This window comes from Bos mutus, chromosome 14, assembly GCF_027580195.1.
Source record: "Bos mutus isolate GX-2022 chromosome 14, NWIPB_WYAK_1.1, whole genome shotgun sequence".
NCBI lineage: Eukaryota > Metazoa > Chordata > Mammalia > Artiodactyla > Bovidae > Bos > Bos mutus.
Genome location: NC_091630.1, coordinates 53,954,355 through 53,976,706, shown reverse-complemented (window position 1 = coordinate 53,976,706; position 22,352 = coordinate 53,954,355). Strand labels below are relative to the sequence as shown.

The 22,352-nt window shown below is 36.4% G+C and overlaps 1 protein-coding gene across 9 annotated transcripts in view; it reads left to right on the top strand.

The window, feature by feature from the left end:
* YTHDF3 (YTH N6-methyladenosine RNA binding protein F3) overlaps positions 1-21,270 on the top strand; it is a 33,205-nt gene extending 11,935 nt beyond the window's left edge. For 6 of the 9 annotated variants that reach the window (XM_070382332.1, XM_070382329.1, XM_070382333.1 and 3 more), the window contains 4 exons: positions 3,577-5,175; positions 13,191-13,350; positions 13,652-13,679; positions 18,513-21,270. In XM_070382332.1, coding sequence (XP_070238433.1) covers positions 3,577-5,175; positions 13,191-13,349 — 1,758 coding nt within the window. In that variant the 3' untranslated portion in view covers position 13,350; positions 13,652-13,679; positions 18,513-21,270. The remainder of the gene's footprint in view (positions 1-3,576; positions 5,176-13,190; positions 13,351-13,651; positions 13,680-18,512) is intronic. The other 3 variants (XM_070382331.1, XM_070382330.1, XM_070382335.1) reach the window with 3 other exon arrangements.
* Positions 21,271-22,352: the final 1,082 nt, after the last annotated feature.

Here is a 22,352-nt window from a genome sequence, read left to right as displayed (position 1 = left end):
ACCCAAGGTACTTTCCTAATTGATATCCCACTTAGCAATTAAGAATTTACCTTATATTTGGCAAAACATTTAAAAATATTTCCAATTATAACAAAGCTCTGCTAATACAAATTGTGTTTACTGTATCTTACTTTTAAGCTTTGAATAGTTTCCCAGTGAAACTTTGTTTTCACTAGAACCCAAACTGAAACCCTAGCCCAGCAGGAGACTGTTTAGGTTTTTCTTTCACAGAGCTAAGAAAAAAGCTTCTCTTTCAGCTATAACTACTGAAAGAATTAGGAATTAGTTAGCATTGTTTGGTCAACTGGAGAGAGCGGGCCATTTATCCATTGTGCTCACTGTGGATAGCTCTGGAGTTAGGTATGGACAGCTGTGCATCTCTGCTGACTAGCCTGAGCTGTCTAACAAGATACTTGTGGTTAATGGAGCACGTTTTAACGTAATTTAAACTTAGTATTTTGACACAATCACTAATTTAGGGGTGAAGTAAAACTCATGATTCAAAAGTAATTATATTTAACAAAAATCTTCACACAAAAAGGGTTTGGACCTGGTCCAGCCCCAGAAGTGAAAGAAATGGCAAAAATTTGTTACCCACTGAATCTAATGATACAGGTTTTTTTGTTTTGTTTTTAAACTAGGAATCAGTATAAATAGATAATCTATTAAAACCAGGTTGACAAACTGATCCAGGGACCAAAACCTGTTTTCTTTGAGGAAACCCTTGAGCTAGAAGCTTTTTAAGTAGTTATAAAAAGATGAATATGTGACTGCAACCAGAGGCTGTATTTGGCTTGTGAAGCTTAAAATATTTGGTCACTGGCTCTTTAGTTTGCTGATACCTGAATCGTGTGATGTGTATAGACAAATTAGAAACTTGATATGTAACTGTTGTGCAGAATTCAGCATTTGTGAGGGTAAAGAAAGAATATTCAACATAATTTATGAGTATGGTTTTGCAAACACTTTTATCATGAAGAATGAGCTTCAAAGCTTTTCTCTTTGTTTTTACACTCCCACATCCAGGTAAGGATGCACTGAGTCCAGATTTCAGGCTAATACTCTAAATTAGAACTTTGAAAGTGATTACCTGCATATGCATTTAGCTCTCTTATTCCCTTGTGTGATGTGTCTTCTTAACTGTAGGTTTTCCTTTAGAATGAATATCTTATGTCAGTATTTTTTACAATGTAGACATTTAGTAAAGTGTTTGGTTAGAATAAATAATAAAGTAATAAAGGGAATTATTTTAATAACTTGAAAAAAGTTAAAAATTAAGAAAATCTTGATTATTTATATTGGCTAAACTTAGGCTTTCTCAAGTGACTTCAGTATGAATACTTTAACAAGTAATTTACTGATTGAATTATAAACACAGATGTGAGTGTATCCATGGCTAATGAAGTTTGCTCATTATTCTTCAAGAATTTTATTTTTTTATCAAACCACTGTTGGTGATTTTCAGCATTCCTCAGGCTTCATTTCCTTCATGCTAATATTGTGAGAATTTTTTGAATATATTTTTGGATATGGTTAATAATTATCTAAAAACTAAATTAATAAATAGTTGACACATATATTTCCAGTTTTGAATACAGTGGAATTAATGTCAAATGTATTTAAAGTCTTTTTTTTTTAATATTGCTAAATGACAGTTGTTTTTTGTTTTTATGTTCGTGTTTAACTGGAAATACTTGGTAAATCTGTGTCTTGTTTAAATGCAACCTTTATTTGATTCTTTTGTTATTTTCATTTAATTATACCAGAATTATTTCAAAAGACAATATTAAATTAGCTTTCTTATAGATAGTGTACAGTTTTAACAGTTGTGAGGTATATATCACGGATACCTTAATAGTAATAGTAAAGCATTTTAACTTTTAGTAATACGCCTTTTAAAAAATAAAATGAATTCCAGGTAATATCTATGGTATGATTGTCACACATTCATGTGGCTATTCTTTCTTGAGTGGGAAAGCAGTGACAGGAATAATCCCCTTCCCACACACCCTGCCCCCCCAACTTCTGCCAAATGCACTTTGCTCCATTACCTTCTTCACTTTGCTCCAGGAAACTTAGAATGTAAAGTGAATAATTAAACTTCAAAATGGTATTGGCCCTTGGAAAAGGAATACAAATTGTCTCGACTGGAGATTAGCTAAATTTTTTCATCTTGATGAATTTTACAAAATTTAAAGCTCTGTTCAAGGCTTTGAAAGTCACACCCTGAATATAGAGTGAAAATCTATTACAGATTGTCCCTTGGGGGAATTTGTTTCAGGACCCTACTGATATCAAAATTCACAGATGCTCAAGTCCCTAATGGCATCTGTACCATAGAACCTATGTACAGCCTTCTGTATACTTCACATCACCTCCACATTACTGATAATAACCAAATAATGTAAATGCCATGTAAACATGTTGCCCATGTGCCAAATTCAGGTTTTGCTTTTTGAAACTTAGTGAAAAATTTTTTTTTTCCTGAGTGTTTTTGTGCCATGGTTGGTTAAATCCATGGATGCAAAACCTGTGGACTGGAGGGCTGACTATTAGACATATTTGGGACACAAGAAACCTACCTTCAAAAGAAGTCCATAGACTGATTTTTTACATTGGCTAGTTAACAAATTTGAGTTTTTTTCTTTAATAAGCTTTGAATTTTGACATCACTAAATGAATGATGATTTCATTTTATTCAAAATAAAGGCCAATTTAATTACAGTAATTCTGGAAAAAATGGTAGGAACTTAACCATTTCTAAGTTAAAATTCTGATCAGGAAGTTGGTAAATTTACTGTGTAAAAATTTTTTTTAAGTTATTTATAATTTTTTTTTTTGGCTGCATTGCATGGCATGTGGGATCTTAGTTCCCCGATCAGGGATTGAACCTGTGCCCCCTGCGTTGGGAGTGTGGAGTCTTAGCCACTGGACCACCACCATATTATGTAAAATTTAGGACATAGAGAATAAGAAAAGTGGTACCTGTTACCAACCATTAAGAAACCATTAGAATTTCATTTTGTTTTTCAAAATGAGCGAGGCAAAACTAAATATGGATTTATATAATATTAAGTCTTTTTTTTTTTTTCTTCTCAGTGTGAACATTTCTCTGTTTTTTACAAAAATGCAAAATTGCTGGACTGGATTCCATCATAGATATACTGTAATTTGTTATTTGGCATCATCTGTGTTCATTTAATTCTTACCCATAAATTTTTTCATACATCAGTGGCTTAAGATAAAGCTAACAATCTGTTTCTGCAAGTTTATAAATCAAGTTTTTGTAGAAATTAGAGTGTTTTTAAATTGTGCCCAGAGGATCTGGGTCTTACATAAAAATAATCCCCATCCTAACCTCCCATCCCCCCAAAAATCCCTGTAATTTTATTATAAATATATTAAAGTAGTCATCAGTAAATTTTTCTGTTGATAAAATTAGATTTAAAATTTTAATTTTTTTTTATCTGAAGCAGGTACATCTGTTTCCCATTCATTTAAAACAATTTGATTTTAGGAGTGTACCCCTCCCCTCACATCTTACATCACTTCTGACTGTGATCTTTTGTTTTCCAGAATAACAGCTATCCACCAATGTCAGATCCATACATGCCTAGTTACTATGCTCCATCCATTGGATTTCCATATTCGCTTGGGGAAGCAGCATGGTCCACAGCTGGAGACCAGCCTATGCCATATCTGACAACCTATGGACAGATGAGTAATGGAGAGCATCATTATATACCAGACGGTGTGTTTAGTCAGCCTGGGGCATTAGGAAATACCCCTCCATTTCTTGGTCAACATGGATTTAACTTTTTTCCTGGTAATGCTGATTTCTCTACATGGGGGACAAGTGGATCTCAGGGACAATCAACACAAAGTTCTGCTTATAGTAGCAGTTACGGCTATCCACCTAGTTCTCTTGGGAGAGCTATTACTGATGGACAGGCTGGATTTGGCAGTGATACTTTGAGCAAGGTGCCTGGCATTAGCAGTATCGAGCAAGGCATGACTGGACTGAAAATTGGTGGTGACCTGACCGCTGCAGTGACGAAAACTGTAGGAACAGCATTGAGCAGCAGTGGTATGACCAGCATCGCAACCAATAGTGTGCCCCCGGTTAGCAGTGCGGCGCCGAAACCCACCTCCTGGGCTGCCATTGCCAGAAAGCCCGCCAAACCTCAACCGAAACTTAAACCCAAGGGCAATGTGGGAATCGGGGGTTCCGCTGTGCCGCCACCTCCTATAAAACACAACATGAATATTGGAACTTGGGATGAAAAGGGGTCAGTGGTAAAGGCTCCACCAACCCAACCAGTTCTGCCTCCTCAGACTATAATCCAGCAGCCTCAGCCATTAATTCAGCCACCACCCCTGGTGCAGAGCCAACTGCCTCAACCGCAGCCTCAGCCGCCACAAGCGCAGCAGCCACAAGGACCTCAGCCACAGGCCCAGCCTCACCAAGTACAGCCCCCGCAGCCACAGCTGCAGAACCGCTGGGTGGCGCCCCGGAACAGGGGGGCCGGCTTCAACCAGAACAATGGAGCGAGCAGTGAAAACTTTGGTCTAGGTGTCGTTCCTGTCAGCGCTTCCCCGTCGAGTGTGGAAGTGCATCCCGTGCTGGAAAAGCTAAAGGCCATAAACAACTACAATCCCAAAGACTTTGACTGGAACCTGAAGAACGGACGTGTGTTTATAATTAAGAGCTATTCTGAGGACGACATACACCGTTCCATTAAGTACTCTATCTGGTGTAGTACTGAGCATGGGAATAAGCGTTTGGATGCGGCTTACCGTTCCCTGAATGGGAAAGGCCCACTCTATTTGCTCTTCAGTGTGAATGGCAGTGGACACTTCTGTGGAGTGGCTGAGATGAAGTCTGTTGTGGACTATAATGCGTATGCTGGTGTCTGGTCTCAGGATAAGTGGAAGGGCAAATTTGAAGTTAAATGGATCTTTGTCAAAGATGTCCCCAATAACCAATTACGGCATATTCGCTTAGAAAATAATGACAACAAACCAGTTACCAATTCAAGGGACACTCAAGAGGTACCCCTAGAAAAAGCTAAGCAAGTGCTTAAAATAATTGCTACTTTCAAGCATACCACCTCAATCTTTGATGACTTTGCACATTATGAAAAGCGTCAAGAAGAGGAGGAAGCCATGCGTAGGGTAAGAGTACAGTAATTTTTGTGTGTAGGGTCTTTTCATTGGGGTGGTGTGTATGGATGGATAGTCTTTAATGCCTTGTGGTGTTATATTCTGAGTTTAAGAACATTACCCTGAAGGAAACTGACCACTTAGCTTATGGAACACGACTCTGTAAGCATCCCTGAAGGCCTGGGATGCCTTCCCAAGGGCAACCCTTACTCTGAATTTGCCTCCTGCCTATTCTTCATACTTCTCAGATGATACAGGTCTTTGAGTCCTGTTCATTAGAGCTCTGAATTCTGCATTCGTTATTAAGAACTGGCTAAGGATTCTAGTCACTGATCTTTTAACTTTAATTTTATGGGAATATGTATTTGGAGTTTGAGACAAACAGCTTTTAAATGTTTGAATGTTACTGATGTTGTGTTTATGATAAATAGATATTTTCCCTTAATATTCCTGAGGCATATTTATAATTTGTGCACTTACAGCATTTGTACAGAATATATTGAATAGTGAGGATCTGACTTTAGCAAGACAGCTTAGAACTGAGAGGAAGTGGACTTAGATGTAAACTGCAGAATTCGATTTCTGATTCTGTTATTTGCCCTCTGTGAGACTTTATGGGAGACTGACCCTGAAGTTAAATACTGTTTACACTTGCCTCAGGTTGGCCAGGGTTTGATCACAGAGCGGGACGGGCTGAGGATTGTTTTCTGTTCCAAACTACAAAAGTAAATTGCAGAGTTCTGTTTTTAGGAGGAGAAGAGAATGGATGGAGTAGGCAACTGGCAGATTTTCCATTCATAATACATATAAATTTCTAGTAAAGCAGAGCTCATTAGAAGCTTCTCCAGTAAATTAAGTTGGTTACGATGGAAAGCTTCTATGTAGAAATGAAGATAAAGCAGGAACTTCAACTTGTTCTGTATGTAAAACATCAGTGGTTTGTTTCTGTGTGAACCTAAGTATCTTGTGGCTTCTTAGTCTGTACAGAAGAGGGAACTCTTTAAAGTACAGTCCTCACTGCTCAATAATGTTGGAAATAATGATCCTAAGGCAGTAGTTTCCAAAACTTATGCCATACAAATATATACAGTTAAGGTGCTTCCTGATACCGCAGCTTCTTGAATATCCCACTCTAGGAAAATCTGATACATTTGATCAGAGGCCTGGTGTGCAAGCATCTCGGGTGATTCTGGTGCTAGTGATCACTGCTAAATTTTGAATCAATTCAGCACAATACAACTGACTGTGAAAAGCACCACTCAGCCTTACCAATGAATTGCTGAATATCCTTGAGTTTTCTCCAGGTTAAATGTGGGAAGTGAGGGAAAAAGAGGATCAAGAGTAGCTTTTTTGAGCTCAGCAGTTGAGTCAGTGGCCCCACTGTAAGCACCTTTGCAGAGAGTGAATCAGAAGGAGTGATTGCGCTTTTCTTTCTCCCACCACTAAGGATAGGTCACCCTTGTACATATTCTCACATTTCTTCTCTACCCAATTTGAAAATTTATCCTAGTTTTATTTTTTTGTTATATAATTGTCTCAGGAATTATTTATGTTTTATAATCGTATATACAACAAAGATTTAAACTTAAAATTTTTGCATTTAAATTGTTTCATGGCTTACTGCCAGTCTTTTTATAACATCTAAACCCACCTTTGACATTTTAATTTTGAATCTAACTTACTACCATCATCAATTTTTTTTTTTTTAAGAAAAGTAATTTGGTAATTATTAAAGTGCTTCTAGATCCAAAAAATGCCTTTCTTTGGCCATGATATGTGAACAACAGTTTTATCTGGATATAGAAATCTTGGGTCACAGTCTTTTCATTCAGGCTTTGTTTTATAGTTTTCTATTTATAGTATATTATTTATAGTTTTATATTATGGAGAAGTCTGAGACCAGCCTAAATTTTCTTTCTTTGGAAATAGCTGTTTCTCTTTGTGTGCACAAAATTTATTCTTGCAGTGTGAACATGTGTGTGGAATGTGTGCAATGTGGGTCTCATAATTTTCCTTATTCCTTCATTTATAGGCCAAGTTTTTTTTATTCTCCCTAGTAATGTCAAAAAATAATACTGAATCTTGGTCCTTCAGTGCCATTGGTTCCTATCTTTATTATTGTTCTTTGCATTTGGAGAATTTCTCAGAATTGAACTTCCATGTCATGGATTTGACTGTTGACTCTCTAATTTGTAAGGCTTCCTGTTCCTCACAGACAGCAGTAGTTTGTTTACATTATCACATCCGTGTCTCCTTTTATACCTGTTGTTTTCTTACCTGAAGCCCTTGTTTCAGAGTCCATCTTGATTTTATCGAGCACAAAGATGACTGTTGAAAGCTTATTTCTGCTTCCTGTAATTACCATTTTTAGAAACTCCTTCCTTTTCCATAGCTTCTTTGCCTTTCTCTTTTTAAAAATTACAGTAAAGTTGAAAAATACCTTTTGCTGCCTCTTTCTAGTCAAGTGCTCCCTTCCCCCTTCTAGTAAGTAATTCTCTGATCTTTTCTCTGTCTCCGTAAGGCATTTTCCATAATTTCACATAAATGAAATTATAATATGTGAACTTTAACACTGGAGTCTTTTACTCAGCACTGTATCTTTGGAATTTATGTTTTGCCAATCAGTTCTTTGTTCCTTTTAATTACTACCATTCCATTGTATGGATTTACCACAATTCATTAACCAATCATTCTTTTGAAGGACATCTGGTTGCTTTCAGATTTGGAAAATAAAAGCTTCTATAAATGTTTGTATTGTATAAATCTTAACAAAATTTTAAAAAGTCTTACAGTGAAAGTCGCTTTTTTGGGGTGTACAGTTCTGTGAATTGTAACACATTTGTAGATTTGTGTAACTACCGCAACCAGGTTATAGTATCCCCCAGATTATCTTTTTCTGCCCTCTTCGTCTTTTATCTTTCCCCTATGTCTATCTGAATTCATTGCAGTTTGGTTAGTGTCTTTGTGTGTGTGTGTGTGTGTGTGTGTGTGTGTGTGTGTGTGAAAAAATATTTTAAGACTCCTGGCTTTTTCTTTAAACCAGACAGAGATCATCTGGATCAGGTGTTTGCCCTGAAATAGGTTGGTTTCTGTGTGGTGCTTTAGTGCTGATGTTAGTTGCATATTGTCTTTCCATGGCAGATGCGAAGATGAGAGAGCCATGATGTATTGAGTTGGCCAAAACATTTGTTTGGGTTTTTCCAGAAGATACAATGGAAAAACCTGAAAAAAGTTTTTGGCCAACACAGTATGTTGATGTGACAAGTTAAGTGATTCATCAGTGAAGGCTAAGAGGGAGAGCCAGTGCCGCGGACATGCTAGTAGCTAAAACTTGACTCTCCTTAGACCTTGAAACCACCACATCAGGAAATCATTTCCCCCACTGATTAACTGTTTGGCATTTGGGACATCATGTATCCTTGCCATTTTTTCCCTGGTACTGTTACTCATTTGTGTATTTCCTCTTAGACATGCTTGTGTTTGCACTCTAGCTTTCCAGCAAGAATTGCTTTCAAATACCCTGGGCATCCTAGTGATGAAGGATGTGTTCCTTGTCTGTTGTAGTCCTTTTTGGCTCCATAAGAAAGGACAAATCAGTGGTGTTTGCTAGGATTTCCTTTACTGGTTATGCCTCTTTTCTTTTTTAAATAAAAGGAGAGGCAAGTCATTATCCTAGTATTCACTTTTAATATGACACCTTCTGTCTTGTATTCAGCTGAAATTCCTCAAAGCTTCTGATACCCTGGAAGTCACACTTCCCCAGGTGACCTTGGGTAAAGTAGGGTTTCTTAAATGACACATGAAATGGAACTACTTGTAACAGAAAAGACTTAATATTTGTAAGAGAAAAATTTGCCTGGATTAAAATCTCTTCATCAAAAGAAAGTTAAGTAAGTACTTAAGTAATACTTTAAAGGAAGTTAAAAAACGTGCTAGGAACTGGTAGGAATTTAACATAACTGACCAAAGACAGTTATATATAAAAACTCCTGTGAATTAGTTTAAGAAAAAAATAGTCCCATACAGAAATGGGCAAAAGATAAGGATAGTCCTTTTAAGAGAAAGGAAACAAGTATGACTAGTAAGTATAAAAAGGTATTCAGTCTTAATTCAGGAAATGAATTAAGAGTTAATTCAAGACTAAAATGAGAAAATATTTTTTATATCTACTCACTTGGCAAAATTAAGAAATTTGATAATAGCAAGTTTTGGAAGGAGTGTATACCAACAGAATGTCTTATGTGTTTGCAGATGGGCGCATTAAATTGATACAGCAGGTAGTTTGGGGCAGGTAGTTTTGCATTTTCTTAACAAAGCTGAACATTTCAGTACCTTACAATTCAGCAGTTCTCCTCTAGGATATGCACCTAAGAAAAACTTCCCACATACCCCAGATACATACAAGAACGTTCTTAGAGTGTAGTTGACAGTAGTAAATAGCAGGAAACAACCTAATGTCATCCGCAGGAGCAGTGCTTGCCTGATACGGGTTTTTTGAGAGTACGTTTCATACATCATGGCTCTTTACCCCAAAAATGTATCGTGTATATTTTCTAAGGATAAGGTTGTTCTCTTAGTTACCATGATATTCTTTCAGTTCGCCCACAGTGTCCTTTTAAGTGTTTTGGGTTTTTTAGCTCTTTTTTTTTTTTTTGTAGTATAGGATCTATAAAGATTGGAACAACCCAAGCAATTTTGAATAATAACTATTTTAGAACATCTATGCTAACATGACTTCAAATCTTTGTCTTCTCCAAGTTTGAGAAACTTTTTTCCTGTACTTTCCTTCTTTTTTTTTTTCAGGCAGAGAAAGATTTATTATGAGAAGAAAGAAAGTGACTGGCTTTAGAGAGAAACCAGTGCTCACCCTTTACAGCCAACCCTCCTTAGTTTATCTTTAGCCCACAGCTGGGGTCTTGTGATCACGGGTCTCACAGCAGGTTTTCCTGTACTTTCTAATAGAACTTTTGTAATTTAAAATTTTACATTTAGTTTTGTGGTTACTGTAATTTCCTTTCTTTTCTTACTATGTTTATGTTTTTCTTTAAGTTGTTGAGCTGACTTGTGGTAACAGACAAGAAGTGTAAAGAGCTAATTTCATCTTGTCATTGCTAGAGGTTTTTTTTTTATTGACTAATTTTTTTCTTCCCCTTCTGGTTATTTTGGCAGTGGAGGAATTCCCCACCTTTCTTTGCCAGCACAGCACCCTATGGAGGAGATGATCACACATAGCCTGTTGAGTTATATAAAACTTGGAAAGTTCTGGTTATATAAAACTTGGAAAGCCAGATTTTCTCGTTTATAGTGAAAGGGTAGTTGTGAAGCTTAAAGCTAAAGGAAAAATTAATGCCAGTGTCATTGTAGTATTTGTATAGTTCTTCATTTTTAGATTTGAACACACAATTTTGTTATATTTGATTAAAATCAAGCTTGACAAGGAAAAAAAAAACAGGCAAGACGGATCCTCTAAATGAAATAGGTAATTCAGAGACCAGAAAGTAATTTATAAAAGAAAACTTGATTTGTTAAGATTCGTATGTAAAAAGAAGAAAACCAGAAAATGTTCTTGGAAATGAAAAACACTATCAAATTTTTTAAAAAAAATCTTTTTAAGCAAGTGGATTAATACAGTGTTAATGTTTTAGTTCTGAAATTTTAAATCAAAGAAATTTCCAAATGTGGAGCAACAATGATGAAAAATACAAGGAGTGGAAGACATGGTGGAAAGGAGATCCACTGCCTCTAAAGGAAAAAACAGTCAGAGGGCAGAATGATTAAAGAGAACTTTCCAGATCCAAGAGATGTATGTTTTCAGAATGAATGGGCTCACTGAGGAACCAGCAGGATTATTTAAAATTTTAAAAGAAAAAAAGGTAAAGAGACAAGCTTTCTGAGCAAAAGACAGATTATATGCCTACTACCTATAAGCCACAAAGGAAGGAGAGTCAGACTACTATCAAAATTCTCTCATCTACAACTCTGGACACATACACAGTCTGATTTTGTTGTGTAGGGGAATGGGGCATAGAATCAGGCTCTTGAAGATGAGTGTTAAATTATATCAGTGAGGGACGAGTGCAAAATAAAATTTTCAGGTGTACAAGAGCTTAGCTACATATCCTAGAAAAACTTGAAGAGGTATTTCAGCAGAATGAAAAAGGAATTCAAGAAGGATGACAGCTGCTAGCTGGTTACATTAGAATATCCTCTGTAGAGACTCTATGCGTTTTGAGTCAGACAGTCCTCATTGTACAGAGTGAATCTCAGGGCTGTAACCATCTGCCTGCTCTGTCTGTTAAATGGCATTGTGGTCTTTGAAGCCTGACAGAGACACGAGCCCTTGGTTGGGATGCCCTGAGCACTCATGGTTGGAGTTGCTCTATGATTCTAGGATTCTTTGCGAGTCCTTAGCACCTAATGCTTGGCCTATAGTAGGTAAAGTCAAGGATGGTCACTGGAACTAAAATAGTGAGCTCTGTTGTAGAGAAGAAGAGAGTATAGCATTCACTGTGATAAATTGCTCATCATATACAATGGGAGGGCTTCCTTCATAGCCCAGTCAGTAAAGAATCTGCCTGCAGTGCAGGAGACCTGGGTTCAATCCCTGGGTCAGGAAAATCCCCTGGAGAAGGAAATGGCAACCCACTCCACTGTTCTTGCCAAGGGAATCCCATGGACAGAGGAGCCTGGCAGGCTACAGTCCACGGGGTCACAAGAGTCGGACACGACTTAGCAACTAAACCACCACAACCCTACAGTGGGAATCAATAATGTATATATTAGTATGCCAGTTAAAGTTACAGTGGTAGCCTGTCCGAGGAAGTTAAAATAGAAAGGACTTGAGGAGGGTAGGGGAGCTTTACTTTCTTTAACTTGCAATTGAGTGTGTTACTGCAAAATAAAAAACTGCTAATGTCTGGAGTATATTTGCCCAGTATAAATTCGAGTCTACATAGCCATCTTAACTATTTAGGTAACATTTTACTGAAACTTTACTTTGTTATAATGACTGCATCATTTAACTTCTACTGTATTCTTTCATTCTTACAAGTCCTTATTGATCAGTAAACAGACTGAGGTGAGATTTTTAGTTTAATAGATTTTTAATTCCATATAAGAAATAATTAGTGTTTTTGAGTACCTGTAACTTTGGGGTACACTTCTAAAATATGATACTCTTTCCTTAGAAAGAGATGAAGCCCTGCAGCTTAAACTGAAACAAGCAAGATATAATTGTAATAAAATCCCTATTAAATAGTTTCAATTTCCAGAACAGTCTGTATAATTTAGTCATTTATGCTATTTTATATTGTTGAGTATTTCCAAAGAGTAAGTTTTAGTCCCTGATAGAAGTTTTTTCACAGTTGGAGCAATTTTGATTCTGAGATGAGATGATGTTAGGTCTGTCTCAGAGTAATCAAGTTTGTGTTGATACAGAGGAAATTACTTGAACAGTAGGTATATCTTTGTCAACAGTAAACATTTTCCTGGCAGTTCTATACTGCTTTTTCTCAAGTGGAACATTTAGTTTAATGCTTTCTCATTGTCAGATTATAGTTGTTAACTGTTGTATGGTTGAAGTTGTCTGTTAGTGAGTTCATTATGGTGAACAGAAGCAAACTCAGTGTATAAAATCCCACTTTTCATTTGATCCTCACTGTAATAAAAGATTTCTCTGGAAGATAGGTTTTGGCCCAGGATGTATCATACTTGATAGAATAAACTTACATATTTAAGTGAGTAATTCTATGATAAAATCTTGAGTGGTCTGATCTTCACTGTAGAAGATTTCTCTGGAAGATAGGTTTTGGCCTAGGATGTATCACACTTGATAGAATAAACTTACATTACATATTTAAGTGAGTAATTCTATGTTAAGACATTGGGTGTTCTTCTGAATAGTCAAGATGGTTCCATTTTTATTGTAGTAACACTCTATTGTTAGCTTCATAAATAACTCATATCTATTACGGTGTGAACAATCATCCTTAAATTGAATGGTATTTCAACTGTTTCTTTTTCTTCAGCAGCAAATGCATGATTACAGTCAACCCTCCATGTCCACAGATAAGAACCTGTCGATATGGAACCCATGGATACAGAGGGCCAGCTACTGTGAGGGCCTTGAGCGACCTTGGATTTTGATATCCACGGGGGTACTGGAACCACCTCCCTGCAGCACATAAAGTAAAAGACCTAGGATGTAAAAAAGCTACATGTGAACAGATTCACTTACGAATGACAGTCTGGAATATAATAAGTTTATTATTTTCATTTTATCATAGTCCAAAACCTCCCTCCAAAATAGGGTTGCATGTTGATTCCTCTGCTTGTTTTTAAGAACTTGTTACTGGGTCCCAGATAAGTTCCCCCCGCACCCCTGCCCCCACCAGAACCCTATCGTGAATCTTGCGCTAGTCATCCTTTATCACCATATATTTAGACCCTGTGTGTTCTCTTCTTAACTGTTCCCTTATTCATTCAACAGATAAAGGTTTACCAGTAAGCCGCTTAAGGTAAATAGCCCTTGCTTTGTAGAACTAAGAGTTTGGGGAGAGACAAATATAATTGTAAAATTTTGTAGTTTTCACTGTTGAAAACTTCATGACTCTTATGGAATTTTTTTGCTAAGTATTTTATATTTTTTTCTGCTGTTTTAATTTGTATTTTCAGTCTTCCCAGTTGTTTGCTACAAGCTTATAGTGATGTCCTATATTGTGTGACTGTACTAAATTCACATATCAATTCTAGTAGTTCTAATAGAACATCTAGGATTTCCTGCCTAACAGTCATATCATCTGCCAGTAGAGACCATTTTATTTCTTTTTGATTTTTATGCTTTTTTCTTAAAGTTTATTACTTATATAGTGTTAAAAGGAAGTAAGTCATTTACCTGTAATGTTTAGGTGATGACCCCTCTGAGGACACTGAAGAAAATTTTTGTTTTAAACTCTCTCCTACCTTTAAGGGTATGGGAGTTCTTAGCTCATCTGTTAAGCTGTGTCAAAAAGACATGGGCTGGCGAGTAAACTTCCTCCCAGAGTTCATCTCCACAGGCCGAATTCTAGGTGTTGGTCTTGAGATCTCCCATGCCTTTGCTGAAATCTGGGTGGGGAAGAGCCGTCAGATACCTGTATCTGCTTGGTTGATACCTAGCCCTCTATTCATGGAGAAGAGAGGGAGGAGAGATTTTTCTGCAGACTGTTTTTTTGTTTTGTTTTTTTTTTTGAATTGTCATTTGTTATTAAAAGTAAAAATTGAGTTCTGTGAATCACTTTTGGAAAGTTTGTATCCTAAAGATGTCTGAAGTGCTGTCTCCTGAACCAGCGCTAGAGGCTTCGTCCTTTTCCAGGTCTGCTGGGCCTTGGCTCCTTTGTGTAATTCAGGTTTCCTGTCTCCCTGTGTTACTTCTGTGTCATATGTACTTGGTTTTAAAACAACACTAAAGGTTATGTCACTGATAGATAGCTCGTTTTTCCTTAGTCTCATGCTTTTAGTGGTCTATGAGTAATAGCATATGCAGAGATTTCTCATAGTCAAATGTTTATTTAATACTGACAGTATCAAGCACTGTTCTAGATCTTGTCATATAAATGTGGGGTACTTGAGGGTTTTTTCCTAAAGCAGAGGTGTTGATGACCTTGTAGACTTCAGGAGGAATTGAATTTTGTTGAAGGACTTTATACCATGCTGAGGACTTGCAAATTTGTATACTCACGCTGGACCTTTCCTTCTTTCTCTAGACTCATGTATCTAATTGCCTATGTAACATCGTCACAGTTGTTTCATAAGCATCTTAAATCCAATATGGCTTCTGTTTCTTTGTCTGCCCCAGACCTGCTCCCCCTTTGTAGAGGGCCATTGTCCTTCCAGAATAATTTGTTATTTCTCTTTCACACTCCATATGTAAACCAGTCTGTTGGTCAGTCTTGTTGGCTCTGTTTTCAGAATATATCCTGAATCCAAGTGCTTCTCACTAGCCCTGCACCCTTCATTATTATCATTACCATGTTGGAGGATTGTTGTGCTGTCCTTACTGCCTTCCTGCACCTACCTGTGCTCCTCTCCACACTCTGTTATCATCAGAACAGCCCATAAGAGATCCTTTTGGGACAAGTGAGACTGGATTCAGTTTTCTCATGCTTTTCTGAAGTTAGTATCAAAGTATTACTAACCTCAAAATACATCAAGAAATATTCTTTCTTTTCCTTATCTCTAATTCTGGGATAATTAATCAAATGCATTTATGAAACCATGAATCTGGTAGTTTTTAGTTTTTTAATTGTCAGTTAAAGTTCTTTAGTTTTTATAAGTCTCTTCAAGTCTTCTTTTTACTGTTGAGTTTGTTTTGGCACGTTGTATTTAATAAATAATATTTTTAGCAAGTTGTTGGTTTTGTCTCAGACATTTTTGGCACATTGGCATTTGGGACCCTATGGACTGTAGGGTCCTTTTCCAGGTCTTGTAGGTCTTCCAGGGTCCTCTGTCCATGAGCTTCTCCAGGCAAGAATACTGGAGTGGGTAGCCATGCCCTTCTCCAGGGGATCTTCCCCACCCAGGAATTGAGCCGGAGTCTCCCACATCACATGCATATACTTTTTACTGTCAGAGCCACCAGGGAAGCCTCATATTGGTGTTAATCAGATCAGATCAGTCACTCAGTCATGTCCGACTCTTTGCGACCCCATGAATCGCAGCATGCTAGGCCTCCCTGTCCATCACCAGCTCCCAGAGTTCACTCAGACTCACGTCCATCGAGTCAGTGATGCCATCCAGCTATCTCGTCCTCTGTCGTCCCCTTCTCCTCTTGCCCCCAATCCCTCCCAGCATCAGAGTCTTTTCCAGTGAGTCAACTCTTCGCATGAGGTGGCCAAAGTACTGGAGTTTCAGCTTTAGCATCATTCCTTCCAAAGAAATCCCAGGGCTGATCTCCTTTAGAATGGACTGGTTGGATCTAATAGTATTTTAAATTTTTTTTAGCTATATCAGTCTTCATATTATTTACGCTTTCCTTTTTTAAAAATGAGTCTTTTCTAGAGATTTTTCTATTGTTAGCTTCTTTTACCTCCTCCCCCCAACATCAGTGTTTATTTTTGTTTTCTTGTGCTGTCTTTGTTTTTTGTTTTCTGTTAAATTGTTCTCCTGGGTCTTATATTCTACTTTGGGGGACTTAACTGCTGCTCCTTTCCTAACATACTGAGTGGATGATGAGCTCATTTTTCAGCTGAAAAGTATATATATTTTCAAATCAACACTTGTAAATTTCTAAGTGCTCTTTGAGGGCTTAGATTTAGTATATTGTACTGGTGTAAAAACTTTGGAATTTTTGTTATGGTTTTTTGGGAGACTTTTAGAAGTGTTTTAGAATTTCCAGTGTGGAAACATTTCGTCGTTGTTACCTGTTTGCTGTTAAAATTGATGTCAGAAAATGTGATCTGTATGATACCTATTCCTTGGTATTCAGGTTCGTTTTCTGGTCTAACATGTAGTTCCTTTTTGTAATTGTTCATTGTGTACCCTGCTGTAATTATTTGGCTCAGTTTTCTGTTTTCTGTATATTCAGTCTTTATTTTCACCAATTTGTCTTTATCAATTACTGAGAGAAATGTGTTTAATTCTCCTACTACAATTAAGAACCTATCAGATTTTCTTTGTAATTCTGACAACTTTTAATATATGTAAAGTTGTATTTTTAGCTTAATACTGCTGTAATTATAAAATGTTTTTCATTCAATATGTGATTGTTTATCTCTAACAATGGTTTTTGCCTTTAGAATCCACTATAACTGTATATATCAATCAAGTATATACAGTTGATTGATTCAGTCTTCATCTGGCTTGTTTTTCAGTATTTTTAACTTTTCTGTCTCCTTATGTTTAAGGTTAATTTCTTGTAAATCATTTTTTAATACAAATTTTAGCTCTTTTGTGGTTCTGTTGAACCTACATGTTTTGATGGCTTTATTTAAATGTGTATTTCTGCTGCTTTATATTTGTGCTTTCTCATTAATCATTTCATGGGGAAGAATGAACAGTGAGCCATTTGTTACCTCCTGTGTTTTATAATCCAGCTAATTATAGCAGGCTTCACCATTTCTCGTACAAATCTGTTTCCTTCAGCTGAGAAATACACTTCCTTTATGTTTAGGCTGATTTTTTTTTTAAGCTTTAGGTACCTTGTAAAATTAGACTGTAACTTCCTGGTTCCAAATTATTATTACTTTTTTCCAATTTTGGGGGGTCTTTTTCCTTTATGCTGTTGGATTTTTGTTTTTGTTTATCCTTTTGGAAATTAGCTCGCTTTGTGTCTGTTTTCATTTTTGTTTTATTCTTTAATTTCAGAATATCCCACTGATACTTATGGGTGCATAAAATAGTTTATTGGTGGTTATTTGTATAGTAGGACATTTATTTGTTAAACTTTCTGTGTTAAATACTGTTATTCAAGTTGTAGAAATATACACAAATGAAGAAGGAAGGGCTTCAGTAACAAAGAACTTTAGGTTGTCTTTAAAATCTTAAATAATTTTCTGATGTCACAGAGGATGGGACATCAATTTTACCATTTTCAAAGTATGCACATATTTATTATGGAATCTGTATTACTCATGAAAAAGGAGTAGTGAAACCAAAAATAGAGTCTTAGGATGTATTAGACACAAGTGGCTTTCAAACTATGGTCCTTGGACTGGAAGCATTAGGATCACTTGTGAACTTGTTAGAATTGTAGGCTCAAAAAATAAGTATTGCGGGTGGATATTTGGTTAAAAACCATCATGAAAACGTCACTCAGTTTAACTTTTGTTCAAGGGATACCTGCTTTCTTAAAAGGAATTATTAGTAATAAGTATTAATATTTATTCATATGAAGAATTATGCTGAATGTGAGAGTATGACATGGAGAAATTAACACTGAAAGCTTAATTGAATGCAACTCTAATGCACCTCTTTTCCTTTCCTCCTGACCCTACCTCAGCCAGTAGTTTTCAGATTGCTTCACAGAACTTAACAGTCTATTTGATACTTAACCATCAAGAACTCATGGAAGGGGCTAGAAATACATTTATTGTAGCAGCCTCACGTAAACAAAATTCTGTGGGAAAACAGGGCTGTGGAAGGGACCTATAATCTCTTGAACTGGGTCTTTGTATTTGAAATTGTTTATTTTAAAATGGCTTGTGGTACTCCCACTGAGGTGTGTGTAGGTAATAGTGAATCGTTTTTGCCTAACTACTTGAATTAGTATTTGAAGAACTTCTTATGGACATGGTTTTCTTTCTATGTGCATCTAATTTAAATCGCTAAACAATGATGATGTTTCCTTAAAGGTCTTTGTGTTTTTCTTTCAGGAGAGAAATAGAAACAAACAATAACCCTATGAAGATGTCCTGTTAGAATCACAACACTAATGATGTAGACTCTGGAAATGCCTAATAAGTCAAAGACAACGTTATTAAAGCTTTTTTCTGCTTAAGGTGACATCTTTGAACTCTAACAACACAGAATTGACTCTTCTTGTAATGGTTTTCATCAGCGCGTCTGCCCTTATACTCTCACCAAACACACTTGAGAACTGTAACTCCGTCAAGCACTTTCTGTCCTGAAGCTTTTACCAGTATCTGCTGTCTTTTGTAATTATGCATCCTAGCTAAGGCACAGAAGACTGAATGAATGCAAGGATTCATTAACTCTTTGAATTTGTTAAATACTAACAGTTAACCATTAGAAGTGGTTCAATGATGTAAGAGTCACACTGCTTCAACTTTTTCTTTGTTGTAGTTTTTAAATTGTCAATTTTTAGCTATTTGACAGATTAAAAGCAAAAGAATCATGCCATACTTAGTCCTGGAGTTCAAGTCTAAATGTTTATGTGAAAATTATTGTAGTAAACTTTTAATATGGCAAAGCAACCTTAAGCTCTATTTTAGCCAAATGAAACATAATCTGAGATTATATTAGAACATTTCCCTTGTCTTCAAACTGTTTGGTGTAACAGAATATTGATATGCAGCTTGGTGGGTCTCACCAGTTAATGCACATTCTTCTCCCCTCCTTCCCCCAATAATATGTATACTGAAAAATGTGCATTTGTCTGAGGAATTATTTTGTTTGCTACCACTTAATGAATCTCAAAATTTTGAGTAATGTACCTCAGTCTAATCAGACTTTTTATGACCTTTATAACTACATTTAAAACCCTTAATTCCTATTTCTGGGTGTTTGCGAGCCTGATTGCTATCATGAAGTAAAAATTTATTACTCTAGGTATTCACTAGCTAAATAAACATAGTTCTTGTTTAGCAAGCATATATTGTTCCTCAAGTCCTTTCTCCGGCTTTTGCGGTGTCCTGGCATCCTTAAAATATTTGAAAATATGGCCTTGATCCATGGATTAAATCAGTATCTAAGTGAATGTGTTGATGTTTTATTGATCAGATCTATATAAATGGGAATACAGCATATATCTGGGTATTCTTATAGTTATCTTTTTAACATCTTATTTTTTTCATTAATGACATATCAACGTTAATTTTGTATCTTGAAACAAATTGATTTTGTATAATTAAACGTGTCAAGCATCTGTATTACCTGATTTGATGGCATATGGTTATGAAATAATGTACTGCCCCTTATATTACGGTTCCAAAAGGAGAAAGCTATGTAGAAAGATACATTAAGGATGGAAATAGCAATATAGTAGATTTGAATACCTTGGTGTTTTGCATTACTCCACTTATGTTTACATCATGTTTAGAAATGTTTTCATTACTATGGTCTTTGGTCACTTCAACTCAAAAATTTAGTGACAGATATTTCTTTGAGGCTTTCATTTATATGATTTTTTTGTACAATATTTTCTTAAAATGTACAAATACTGTATTCAGGTGAAAAAAATACAGTATTTGTAGATAAATTGTAGTGACTTCACAGTGCTTTGGTAGTCCCAGCATAGTTATCAGTGTTTACTGAAGGGAACATCAAAATATTAATAGTGTATTACAAAAATCAAGACTTTCTTAAAGGAAAATTGCACCTATTTTACCTTTTTCAGAGTAAGCCATGAAATCTTGTAAGATATCTCTTAACTATTTATAATGAAAGTTGGCGTTTGGGTGTAGTCCCCGCAGCAGCGTTCCACGTCCCTTGGGTTATATGGTGGGACGGGTCAGAGGACTGTTGTCACTCTGAAGGTCCTGTGGGAGAAAACTGTGCAGGAGTGACCTGTAGAAAGGCTCTGAGTCCTCTGAGCTGCTCTTTTTCTTGGTGCTTTATTAGCAACTCTGAATATTTTTTATAAAACTAGTTGTTATTATTCACAGATCGAAACTTGTTTAATTTACAGTAGGTTTCTGTGTAAGAAATGTCACAGAACACTCAGCAGGCAGGCTGATTGCAATAGCAGACTCAGAAGTGTCACCTGTAATTCTACTCGTGGTGAGGAGTTCCTCCCAGTGCCTTTAACCTGGATTTCTAATATTAAGTGAAATGGGTGCAGCATTCCTTTGGGAAAAACAAAAACAAAACTTTTCAATCGGTGAATTTTTTTTTTCCCCCTCATTTAAGTTTTCTTCAGAGTACCTACTTCTCTCCCTTCTTGGTCTGTCAATGTACAGCAGAATGTTTTTCCTCTTAAGTGAAAGGATCGCAGGTTGTCCCATTAGCACAAGGAATGGGAGGTTTCTTAACTCCCGGGACCCAGAAGAGTGAGAAATTGGGCTCTTCAACAGGAGACTGACCCGAAATTTTGAGCAATCACAGATTGAGACATTATTGGCCCAGTAAACTCCTTGCCTAATGTTTTTCCAAGATCCGGTTTGAATGTTTCTTAATTAAAGTTTATCTTACATGGGTGTTTTATTTTGAAAGGTATTATATAGTTTGTATATTTAACAGTAAGGGGGAAAATGTAACCAAAATTAGTATTCTTTCTCTATACATATTGGTACTTGAAGACTCCTTTCAGAAGAAACCCCAGCCTTTTCCTGAGTTCAGTCCTTGTTTTAACTTAAGTGATCTTTTTAATTCTGAAGCTGTGTTCTTTTTGAATACCATGCATGGGGGTTAAAGCTGATGTTAAAACAGTTTGCAATAAAAAAAAAAAAAGAATCAGCTTAAGTCATTTAATCATTTCAAGTGCATTCTGCATCCTATAAACATAAGTTTGAGAAATTTAAGAGAATTGTGTTTCATTAAGTTTTGCATATCTTTTGTTATGCCATGTAAATTCCCTTTTTCATATGATTAAAGAAAGGTTATGATAAAATGATTAGTTCATTTACATTCACTTGTAGCAATTACATGAGAATTTGAATTTTGTCGTGTTTGGGTTTGTTCATTCCTGTGAATGATGGTACAGTTAGGTGAGATTTTCTGTTATGGTACCCAAACTCACCATTTGGTCCTCTTAATCTTTGAGGGTTTCAATAAAAATTGTTCACTCATATCTGTGTTCTTTCCATTTTATCTTTATAAATATACATTGCCTTCCAGAAAAACGTTAACGTTTTTGCCAACTCTGTTAGGAATTTCCTGATTGACATATTTCTCAAGTACAAATAGATTATATCACTTTAGTTGGCCATTTGAAATTAAGTAGGGGAATTACAGAGAGGAGGAAGGCTAACAGTTTATCCTAATCTTTATCCACTCCAGTGAGCTTATTGAATTACATACCATTAATACTAAACTTAGAGGAAAAGAGAAAGAGGCTTATTTAATGGGAGGAAGTCTTGGTACCAGCTGTCTAATGACCATAACCTCCCATTCTTGGGACCAGGGAATGCTTTTTAATAGTGTGTACATTATCCTTTGGGCTGGTTACAGCTTATGGAGGTAGGGTGGTGGTGACTCTGAATGGTGTGTTGGTAATCGTAGCTGGGCTCTGTAAAGCACTTGTTCAGACGGGGGAAACCAGAGTTTAGTTTTGTGCTGCATACAACACAGTTAGCCTGCGATCAGGACATTGTTTTACAGACACCCCAGGTGTCCACACTGTGGCATCACTGGAAGCCCCCTTCTTACTGTTCGTCTCCTAAACAGAAGGTTTGCCTCACTTCAGCAGCTTATATTTGAGGCTACTTGTTTCTGGTTGGGACTCTTACTGGCTTGGCTTTATCTTGATGACATTAGATTCAGTAATTCTAGCCTAGGAACAATCTTGCAGTTAGAAGCTAAGTGACCTAAGTTGT